This window comes from Gekko japonicus, unplaced genomic scaffold (assembly GCF_001447785.1).
Source record: "Gekko japonicus isolate JY-2015 unplaced genomic scaffold, Gekko_japonicus_V1.1 scaffold1722, whole genome shotgun sequence".
NCBI lineage: Eukaryota > Metazoa > Chordata > Lepidosauria > Squamata > Gekkonidae > Gekko > Gekko japonicus.
The window spans coordinates 251226-262511 of record NW_015160264.1 but is presented as its reverse complement, the minus strand read 5'-3'; the positions used below and the strand labels follow the sequence as shown (position 1 = coordinate 262511).

At 46.4% G+C, this 11286-nt stretch overlaps 1 protein-coding gene across 1 annotated transcript; it reads right to left on the bottom strand.

Annotated features, from left to right (window-relative positions):
* Window positions 1-4895: 4895 nt before the first annotated feature.
* LOC107113645 (16 kDa beta-galactoside-binding lectin-like) lies at window positions 4896-10306 on the bottom strand. The gene is made up of 4 exons (XM_015414999.1): window positions 10298-10306; window positions 7760-7839; window positions 7260-7431; window positions 4896-5042 (listed from the first exon to the last, which is right to left on the bottom strand). The coding sequence occupies exons 1-4, from the start codon at window positions 10304-10306 to the stop codon at window positions 4896-4898; spliced, it is 408 nt and encodes a 135-aa protein (XP_015270485.1).
* Between the last annotated feature and the right edge of the window lie 980 nt (window positions 10307-11286).

The window sequence follows — 11286 nt, the reverse complement described above, 5'->3', positions numbered from 1 at the left end:
CAATAAGACTTCAAATTAAGACACTCATAATGAAAGGGAAGCCCTTGAGAATTACTTGGATTAAGTTGTTTTGACCTAACCTGGGGACCGTTGTTTGTTCCATTAGTTTCCAAAGCGTCCCCCTATATTATCCTCAGAAAAACTTTCCCATATAATTATAGTAATTGCCTGCGCTATTATCTTCTGCTTCACTTCCCGCCTTTAAGCACAGAAAAGTCTTTAATTGGCCCCAGGAGGCATAAAGAACACACCATGTTGAAACAAGAGGAAAGGGATGATATTAAATGACAAAATTACAAAATGACACGGTGTCATACACGTTGTTGTGTGATGTTCTGTCTCTTTTTGTGTTATTCTCCCTGGGGTACTCTTGTCTCAGTGGAATCAATATAAACACCCAGGGCTCAGTAAAGAACAGCTGTTTTCTAAGAAGAACCCACATGAAGCTGCCTTGTACTGAATCACTGCACTGGTCCATCAAGGTCAGTAATGTCTGCTCAGACTGGCAGCAGCTCTCCAGGGTCTCAGGCTGAGGTCTTTGACATCAACTGCTGCCTGGTTCTTTTAAGTGGAGATTCTGGGGACTGAACCTGAGACCTTCTGCATTCTAAGCACGTCCACTCAGCCTCAAAGAGGACAAGGGACTTGGCAACGGCTTTGGCAGAGCAGATCCAATAGGTGCATTTACTTCATACCAGGCCCTCAGATGATTGGGTCTGACATGTCCTATCAAAGAACTGTGGAGTCATCAATGGATATAGGGTAGCTACTTAAGCTGGTGGTGGTGCCACCAGAAAGTGCTGCACTGTGGCTCAAAAAGAACAAAAAAATGGATATGCAGTTTCTTGGAAGGAGGTCCCGGCACCCACCTTTTGTCATGGTGGACATGATGGACCCTGCTGTGAAGAGCAATTCAAAGAATTCACTTAGCTTCTCGGCAGTCTCCCGATGATACTTTCACTAATCTTGTTAAGAGATGCAGATTGTTTGTTTCGAAGGTGTCACTGGACTCAAATGTAGGGTTGTCAGGTCTGGGTTGGAAAATACCTGGAGACTTTGGGGGTGGATCCAGGAAAGAGCGGGATTTAGGGAGGGGAGGGGCCTCAGCATGGTACAGTGCCATAGAGTCCATCCACCCTTCAAGGCAGCCATTTTCTCCAAGGAAGCTGATCTCTGTCAGTTGGAGATCAGTTGTAAAAGCAGGAGATTTCCAGGCCCCACCTGGAGGCGGGCAACCCTACTCAAATGTCATTCTCACAGGTCTACAGGTTAACGTTTATAGTTGCATACTAATCTTGCCCGAATCCAATATCAGGGCTATTTTGGGGCGGGAACGCACAGGAACGGAGTTCCGGCTGGCTCCCGAGTTGGCCACGCCCAGCAGGAACCTATTAGCATACTAAGCCACACCCAACAGCAGAAACTCATTAGGATTGGCTACATTAGGGATGTGTGGTCTAACATGCAAAGGAGTTCCTGCTACAAAAAAAAGCCCTGGGTTTTGACAACCAACAAGGTAAACAGAATAAGAAGCAAAAGGTGGGTGTGGCTGGATAACCACACTTCTGGCAACAGGGGTGTGGCCTCATATGCTAATGACCTGTGCTGTCAGGGGTGTGGCTTAATAAGATAATATGTTCCTGCTGTTGGGTGTGGCCAATTATGCTAATGAGTTCCTGCTGGGCTTTTTCTACAAAAAGAGCCCTGGCTATAATCACCCAGTTCTTATGCATCTTCCTTCTAACTGGTCTTTCCTGACAACCACCCCCACCCCATATGTAATGGTTGAAGAGATTCTGTTCTCTGTATCTAAAGAAGTGTGCCTTGCACATGAAAGCTTGTACCTTGAATTAAACTTTGTTGATCTTAAAGGTGCCACTGGACTCAAATTCTTTAGTAGTAGTGGAAGGAGTAACATTTACAGAGGCTTCTCTTACTGTCTTCTTATAAAAATAGATTCAGATGGGTAGTCATGTTGGTTTGAAGCAATAGAACAAAGTTTGACTGCAGTGGCACCTTTAAGACCAATAAGTTTAATTCTGGTATAAGCTTTCGAGCGCATGCACACTTCTTCAGATACATGAAAATATATACCTAAAATCAAACTTGTTGGTCTTAAAGGTTCCACTGGACCCAAACTTTGTTCTCTTGTAAAAATGAAAGCTATCACTCCTGTTCAGATATTATTCTAATCCCCATCAGGCAACTGAAGAAATGGAATCTCTCTCCCAGGGCTCTTTTTGTAGAAAAAGCCCAGCAGGAACTCATTAGCATAATAGGCCACACCCAACAGCAGGAACTGATTAGCATATTGGGCCACACCCCTGACAGCACAGCTCATTAGCACATTAGGCCACACCCCCATGTTACCAGAAGTGTGGTTATCCAGCCACACCCACCTTTTGCTTGTTATTTTGTTTACCTTGTTTGTTGTCAAAACCCAGGGCCTTTTTTTGTAGCAGGAACTCCTTTGCATGTTAGGCCACACACCCCTAATGTAGCTAATCCTAATGAGTTTCTGCTGGGCGTGGCCAACTTGGGAGCCAGCCAGAACTCCATTCCTGTGCGTTCCTGCCCCAAAATAGCCCTGCTCTCTCCACTTTTGCAGGGCTACCAAATCCCAGGTTGGTGTGGTATAGCTGTTAGAGTGTAGGACTAGGATATCTAGATGGGTGGGTAGCTGTGTTGGTTGGAAGCAACAGAACATAGTCTGAGTCCAGTGGCACCTTTAAGACCAAAGAAGTTTAATTCTGGGTATAAGCTTCCTTGTACATGCACACTTCTTCAGATTCTAAGAAGTGTGCATGTACATGAAAGCTTATACCCAGAATTAAACTTGGTTGGTCTTAAAGGTGCCACTGGACTCAAATGTCGTTGTAGGACAACTAGGTTTGAATTCTTCACTCAACCACGGGAGCTTGGCAGGTGACTCTGGGCCCCTCACAATCTTTTCGCCTAAGCTCCCCTCACAAAGTTGTTGTAAAGATTAAGTGGAGGAATGGAAAACAACGTGAAAAGCCATTTTGAGTCCTCCATCAGGGAAAATAGTGGGATATAAATAACATATTAGGAAATTCCTGGAGATTTGGGGGCAGTGGTTGGGGTCTGAGGAGAAAAGTGAACTCAGCACAGATGCTGGAAAACATGCCCTCTGATGTCTCAGTTGCCTCAAAGGACAGTTCCCCCCTTTCTGTGAAGTCACTTCCTCCCACCAAAATTCAAGTGGCCCACTTCCCCCACCTTGCATCATCCATAGGCTTCTGTTTACCATACTAACCCTTTGAGCCTAAATATTTGTGCTGGTACAACTGGCTACTGCCCTGACCTGGGTAGCCTAGGCTAGCCTGATTTCATCAGATATCAGAACTAACTAAGCAAGGTCAGCCCTGGTTAGTGTTTGGATGGAACACCACCAATGAACTCCAGCGTCGTGATGTAGAGGCAGGGAATGGCAAATCACTTCTGAACGTCTCTTGCCTTGAAAACCTGACACGGTCGCCATAAGTTGGTTGCAACTTACTGGCTGCTATCCAGCTACGTTCCACTCAGCCTACAGAAACCTCTCAAAATCCTCATCATAAGAACATAAGAGACGCCAATCTTGGATCAGGCCAAAGGCCCATCCAGTCCAACATTCTGTGTCACACAGTGGCCAGAAATACCAGGTGCCATCAGGAGGTCCATCAGCTTTTGCCTTAAATGTTAAGGAGAAAAATTCACTCTGAAGTGGGGTTGCCATTCTTCAAATGGGGCTTCGGCTTCTTTCAGAATTACAAGTCATCTACGGAATACAAAAATCAGTTTTCCCTGAACGAAATGGCTGCTGTGGAGGGTGGACTCCATGACATTATGCCCCACTGAGGGCCCTCCCCCTCTCAAACCCACCCTCCCCAGGCACCGCCACTACTACCATCTCCAGGAATTTTCCAGCTTGCAGTTGGCAGCCTTAAAGCCCAACAGAGATAACTGACTAACAGCAGCCTCATCCTTCCTCTGAGCTTTACAGGGAACCATTTCTTGTAATCTCCGTGGTATACCACAGGATAAGGAGTAGTCCTAGAGCACCCACTCTCTGCAGCTACTCTCGGCCTTCCCTTTCCCCTAGATGCTCTAGTCTAGTTTCATACAGTCCACCCTATAAAGCTGCCATAAGAGATAAACTAAAATTTGCAAGAAGTAAGCAGCATGAGGAAGAGCAAGTTTTGCTTTTCCCCCCCCCCTAAGGCCCCAGCAGAGGCAGTATTAGGAGGAGAGAGATACTTCAAAGGATCTGTATCTTACTACTTGCAAGGAAAGTTAAGACCAACGCGTTTACTGCTTCCAGAGGGGGACGGGAAAGAACAGGACAGTAGACAAACAGTAGATCTTTGTGTGGAAGGCATGTGAGGGAGCAATGTAGTTGCTGTTAGTCTAATTCTTCAAAGCAGGTACATGGTCCTTATGTTAAAGAGACCTTCAGAAGTGTAGCCATAATAGCTAAAAGTCTCAGGCAAGGACTCGGGTTTCTAGCGGAGGAATGTTGAGTGTTCCTAGCGGAGGAATGTTGAGTGTTCACTTCTAGCTGATTTATGTTACCCAAAAAACAAACAAACATTCAGGTGTACTTAAGTACTTGGCCATATAATTTAGTGTCTTGTATTACTAATTTGTCTTTTTAGGAGTGTCATCGAAGGTATAACTAATGCTGATTTCGTCTGTTAATTCACCTGTCATTAGAGATTAATGATTCAGACAACTGGCATCACCCCATGTTCTCCCTGTACCTGTTCATCAGTAAGTATATTTATATGCTCCCAGCAGCTGTGCCAGAAAAGCAGAAAACAAGACATGACCAACAAGGTTTTTTTGTTGTTGTTAATTTGCAGATCTTCTAGTGGAACAGGACACAACTGAAGTCAATCAAATTCGATGGATTTGATCCAAAAGTCCCCGTACACTGAGAAGAATCCAGCTGCCTCTAGCCCTCGCCGGTTGGGGAAGCTGAGCTCCTGGCCTCCAGGAAGTTTCACCTTCACCTCTTTCTTATCAAAGGAGATGCTGACCTAAGGAGAGATATAAAGGGCTTAAATACTGCCATTTCCCCGGGAGAATATTGGATTTCTTCTTTTCAATTGACCAAAGATATAGCTTCCCCTGCCCAAACACACACCTCTGCACCAAGCAACTAGGCCCAGGGTTACCAACAGACTGGGAGAAAAATGTCCTGTCCCTCGAAAAGAAGGTTAATGTGAAGAAACAGGCAGCTGAAGCCGCTGCTTCTTTTTTTGTGATGTGGTGGTAAAATATCCCATTAAGCGTCTGTAACCCTGTGAGTTTGGCCCTCTACTGGAGTTTGGGGGGGGGGAAATGTATTTTATCCCTGAGGGGGAGCTGTAGGAGACTCCTGAGGTAAAGGACACTCCTAAGGAGGGGAAATAATTCTGAGGAGAAGGAGACAGAAGCCATCGGGGTCCAAGGGCAGGAGAAGGAGCCAAGTCACTCTCTTCCCTGCTCTTGGAATCAGTTGGCTTCCTTCTCCCTTTCTTCTCCTCAGAATTATTATTTTTCCCTCAGGACTGTCCTAGGGCTCCTCCTCAGGGACAAAATACTCCACCCTCAAACTCATCCAGCAAGCTTCCACAGCAGAGTGGGGATTCGAATCTGGACCTCCCAAACCCTAATCTCACACTGTCCTACACCAAACTGGGTCACGCATATACTAAGATGCATATCAAACAACTTTGCTTCCAGTTTGTACCAATAGTGTATACAAATACACTAAACGTTAATTTGACCATCAAGAGCAGGTTAGGCCTTTGTACCTTGTTGAGTCTCACCCCATACACTCCAGATGACACCCCTCCACCCTAAAAGTTGTCAAAATGTGGAGTTAAGGGCTGCGTTTTTTTTTTTTTAACATTATCCAAAAGGACTTATTTTGCCAGCACCTAACACACAGTGACATACTTGTGTACAGAAACACACACAGAAACACTAGAAATAGGGTCTTATTCTGTATCTATGCCCTCTACGTGATAGTGATCAAACTGAAGCCAGAAGGATGGGTGACACGAAGCTCTTCAGGGAGGTGTACCTGGCCCCTTTTCAGGTTTTAGGAGGCAGTTGAAAACTGTTTTATTTAGGACTAGGGAAAAGGGCCGTTGTGGAAATAAATACAACGGCCTCTAGAAAGAGGCTCTGAGCGGGTGCCCCGGCCTTGGACACTCAGTGTCAATTTGCTGTGGTGACCTCAGCAGGGTATAATGACACTGAGTCCACCATTTTCTCCAGAGGAACTGATCTCTGCTACCTAAAGAACAGTTGTAATTTTGAGTGATCTCCAGCCTTCACCTGGAGATTGGTAACGATGGTTTCCCAGAAGGGAATAGTTGGTTTGGAGGGTGGAGTCAATGGCTTTGTACCTGTCCGAGGTCCCACGCCTCCTGAAACCTCACCCTCTCCAGGCTCCATCCCTCACATCTCCAGGAATTTCCCACCTGGAGTTGGCAACCCTATCTCCTTCCCAGCCAATCATCAACCTACTTTTATTTCCCCCTCACTCTTCAGCTTTCCACCCCACACACACCTGCAGCCTCTCCCGTGCTCTGAAGCCCTGACTGCTACGTCACATTGGCTGTCATATGGGGGCCACCTCAGCAGCATATAAGGATACAAAGCCCACCATTTTCTCCAGGGGAATTGATCTCTGCCATCTGGAAAGCAGTTGTAATTCTGAGTGATCTCCAGCCCTCACCTGGAGATTGGACACATTTTACCTCAGAACAGCAAACTGTTTAGAATGTTAGAGGCAAAAGCCAATCAAATCGCATATGCAAACGACCTCTGTGTTCCGAGGCAAAGGCCAATGAGGCTGCATATGCAAATAACCTCTGTGTTCTGACTGGCTATGGGGGGAAGAGGAACAGCAAAAGAATGTTGGAGGCAGGACTCAAGCAAAGCAGCCAGTGGATAGGGAGACCCTCTGAATGACAGATCAGAGAGCGAACTGATTTTGGAGCGTGTGGAATGTTCTAGAGAAGTGCCACCACCATTCGGCTTTTATTTATAAGGGAGATTGTATTTAATTAAAGTAGTTCTAAACTATTATTTTGAATTTGGGGAGGTTATTTGGTTTTTTTTAATGTGTTTTATTAAGATTTTAAGCTGTGTTGAGCTCTGTGAGGAAGAAATTCAGCTAATAAATATTTTAAATAAATGAATAAGAAATTCCCCCCAAGATTTCCAGTCCCTGGGTCCTTGCACTGTACTCTTCTACTCACTGTGGTTTCTTGTCCCTGCTGGAAGGGGAAGAAAGACGGCCGGAACTCCTCACCCCAGTCGCCACATGCCATGGAGTTCAATACAATGGTCCTGGTATCTCCATGGGAATCAAAGCGTGGGTTGAAGTGAAGGATCAGATCAGAGCTATTCCGACCAATGTTGAGAGCAAAGCTAATTACATACACAAGAAATTGTGAGAGACAGGTTCTGTATCAGAGGGACAAAGCCTTCCTTGGCCTCCTCCCCCCAGTGTGTAACCAACCATGATCCCTGCTACCTGGCCCGTAGCTAACATGGGGCCCACGGGGCCTGGCCCCCTAGTGTTTCTTCTGGGCCTCCTCCCTCTAGGGCTGCCCCCAAAGTGCTCCAACTGACCACCTGCACTGTACTTTCATTTCATTAGCTGGTGGGCCCCCCAAGGCCCCCTCCCAAAGAATTCCCTAGCTACGGGGCTTCACACACACACACCCCTGGCCCGCCCTCTTCTACCTGTACAAACCTCTTTGCCTCTGGCATCACAGTCCCATTTACTCTGATGCATTCTCCAGCATTGAACTTCATATGGGAGACCACCAGTTTCTTAAGGAAGAACAGACAGAAGTGTTAGCAAGGGAGAATGTACCTTCCAAAAGCATGGAAGGACGAGGAAATATTTCCGCCTAGTGCAAGGATCCCAGATAAAAGCACAGAAGTCCACTGCATAGAAGGTTCCATCATGAGTTCTACAGCCAACTGATTACTAAGAAGATGTAGTTAGATTCAAGTCCAGTAGCACCTTAGAGAGAGGAATACCAGCCTTCAGGTGGGACCTGGGGGATCTTCTGGAATCACACCTCATCTCCAGACTACAGAGATCAGCTCCCCTGGGGAAAATGGATGCTTTGGAAGGCAGACTCTATGGCATTGGACCCCACTAGAGGTCCCTCCCCTCCCCTGGTTCCACCCCCAAATCTCCAGGAGTTCTCCAACCTAGATCTGGCAACCCTAACCCCACATGCAGCTGGCTAAGAGGAGACCTGGCAAACCAACAAGATTTTCCGGTGATGCGCTTTTGAAAGTCAAACTCCCTTCATTAGATGGAAAGAGCTTTGACTCGTGAAGGTGCTACTGGGCGCGAATCTAACTGCTCTACTGCAGGCCAACACAGCTAACCCTCTGAAACTAGAAAGATACGGCACGTATGTCAGAAGATCTGGACCCTCACGGGAAATAGCTGTATGCAGTACCATTAGGGTATATGGCTCTTCATAGAGTTTGAAACTTCAGAGGCTTAGGGTGTTCCTAGCTACTCTTTTTAAGGTCTTTCAAACAGCAACAATCTCCTGCAGTTTTCCCACTACTGCTGCAGCCACCAGCAACAGGTGGGTGGCTTCTCTTGCATTTCTCCTGTTATCCACAGCCAGTACCCAGGAGCCGTTGTGTTGGATTCTTTTTCAAGGATGAACAATAGCTAGATGACTAGTATAACATAGGGATGCTGACCTTCAGGCGGGGCCTAGGGATCTCCAGGAATTACAGCTCAACTCCAGACTACAGTAGGATTACCAGGTCCCTACCTTCTGTCAGTGTGTGTGGGGGCGAAGCTTCTGTCCTTGAGTTTTCTGGCCCACATGCATAGCATGTGCATCGCAATGACATCACCCAGTAGTAACATCATTGTGCTAGGTACGTCACTGGGGGGGAAACTCTAGCATTCAGCCAGGAACTCTATGGTACCTTAGAGTTTTTTGGCTGAGTGCTAGAGTGTCCACCTGCCAATGTGCCTGATGCGGTAATGACACCTCCGGGTGATGTTATCACTCCAGGCACGTAGGCATGATCTTGGCACTTCGGGGGCGGGGCTGCCCCCGCTGGCTGGATCTGGCCAGGCAGATCAGGGGCCCCTAAAGTGGGCAAACCCCGCCCCTAGTGGGGGAATGGCAAGCCCAGACTACAGAGATCAGTTCTCCTGGAGAAAAAGGATGCTTTGGAGCATGGACTGTATGGTACTGAGGTCCCTGTCCTCCCCAGGCTCCACCCCCAAAGCTCTGGGAATATCCCAGTCTGGAGATGGCGATCTTACCCCCTGCCCTTGCCGGTGGCCATGGGTGACCTGGCAATCCCATGGCACGTCTAACAGGGCCTCTGAATTTCCTGCTTTAGTTTTTTCCCCCACTGAAGTGCCGAGTTGAGCCCCTCGTGTTGTGGAGCCAGTAGAGAAAAGGTGCATTTTAGCAACCAAAGGGCTAGAGCCGTGGTTCCCAACCCTTCGACATGGAGACTCTTTCAGTGGCAAAATCTTCACAGACACCTGCATGATAGTAGCTGTACTATTAGATAAGATATATGGTGATTTTAAAAAGCTACTATGAATTCAGTGCCACTTCTAAATTAATTAGTATTTTATTGATCAGAACAGCAACATCTACATACATTTGAAAAAAGAGTAGAACAGTTAGATTTGAGTCCAGCAGGACTTTAGAGACCAAGAAGAGTTTCAGGGTGTAAATTCTCAAAGGGAACTTTTGACTCTCAAAAGCTAAAAAACATTTTGATTTACAGAAGTAGAGTTAGGGTGTGTATTTTAATTACTCCTGGGATCAACCCTTGTTTCTCTGTGCCTTAGTCATCAACATTTTTGCCAGTACCAACACCTGTAGCATCACCTAAGACAGCAGGAGAATTAGGATTACAAATATGGAAGATAATGAGATGAGGTCTACAACCACCAGGTCAATGAAGTGGACTTCTAGTAAGCTTAATGGTCAAGGAACCTATCTTCTCCACGTCTTTTGTACTAACTTATTAGAAGTAACAGTAGAAAACAGCCAATAACACATCAGAACTAGCCTCATCCAAGGACTGCCCATAACAAATACTTACCCTTACCATATAGGTTACTTGCTATAAGGACATCTCTTCATTCTATGCTTATCCTATCCTACACACTCCCCAAGTCAAGAGGTATTACTATGTGCAGTGAGCTTCAGTAAAATACATTTTGAAAACTCACATACAGAACATCAATAAATTATACTTAGCACGCCACACAACTTACCTCTTCCATTACTAAGGCTTGTGAAGTCACTTTCCAGCAGACCCACTACAACAGCTTTTATTCACTTTGTCTGAGCTTTAAATAGTGGCAAGTCTTCCAGCCAATCAAAGGCAAGCCTGTGAACACCTCTGATCAAAGAAAGAGGCGTGGCCTGAGGAGACTGAGTGATGACTAGGTAGGGATGCATTCAGCCACATTGCTAAATGACTCGTCTCCTCATGGGACCCCTTACACTTCACTCAGCAAGAAGATCCTTTCTTGTCAACTCCAGCACTGTCAAGGTGCATGAAGGCATTTGTCTCCCAGCTAGTGGGAGAGAAGATGGGTATTGGGGCCAACCTTTTGAAAAGGCTGTGATCCTGTGTACACGTGTGTGTGTGTTAAGTGCAGTCAAATTGCTTCTGACTTATGGTGACCCTATGAATGAATGATCTCCAAAACATCCCATCTTGGAAACTGAGGGCTGTGGATTCCTTTATAGAATCAATCCATCTCATGTTGGGTCTTCCTCTTTTCTTGCTGCCTTCTACTTATCTTAGTAAAAGTTAAAGGTAAAGGTTCCCTTGCTCGAAAGCCAGTCGAGTCCGACTCTAGGGTTGCGGTGCTCATCTCCGTTTCAAAGCCGAAGAGCCAGCGCTGTCCGAAGACGTTTCCGTGGTCATGTGGCCGGCATGACTAAACACCAAGGCACACGGAACGCTGTTCCCTTCCCACCGAAGTGGTCCCTATTTACCTACTTGCAATTTCTTGCTTTCGCACTGCTAGGTTGGCAGGAGCTGGAAGTAGAGATGGGAGCTCACTCCGTCATGCGGCACACTCGGGGCTCGAACTGCTGAACTACCGCCCTTCCACAGCCTGCAGTTCAGCGTCTGAACCACTTGAGCCACCGCAGCTCCTACTTATCTTAGCACTGTTGCCTTTTCCAGTGAGTCTTATCTTCTCATAATGTGACCAAGGTATGCTAGCCTCAGTTTAGTCATTTTGGCTCC

Coding starts and splice junctions, on each gene's coding strand:
- LOC107113645 (XM_015414999.1), bottom strand. Junction 7,432..7,759: donor GTGATGCCAGAGGCAAAGAG/GTTTGTACAGGT, acceptor GTATGTAATTAG/CTTTGCTCTCAACATTGGTC. Junction 5,043..7,259: donor AGCAGGGACAAGAAACCACA/GTGAGTAGAAGA, acceptor ATCTCTCCTTAG/GTCAGCATCTCCTTTGATAA.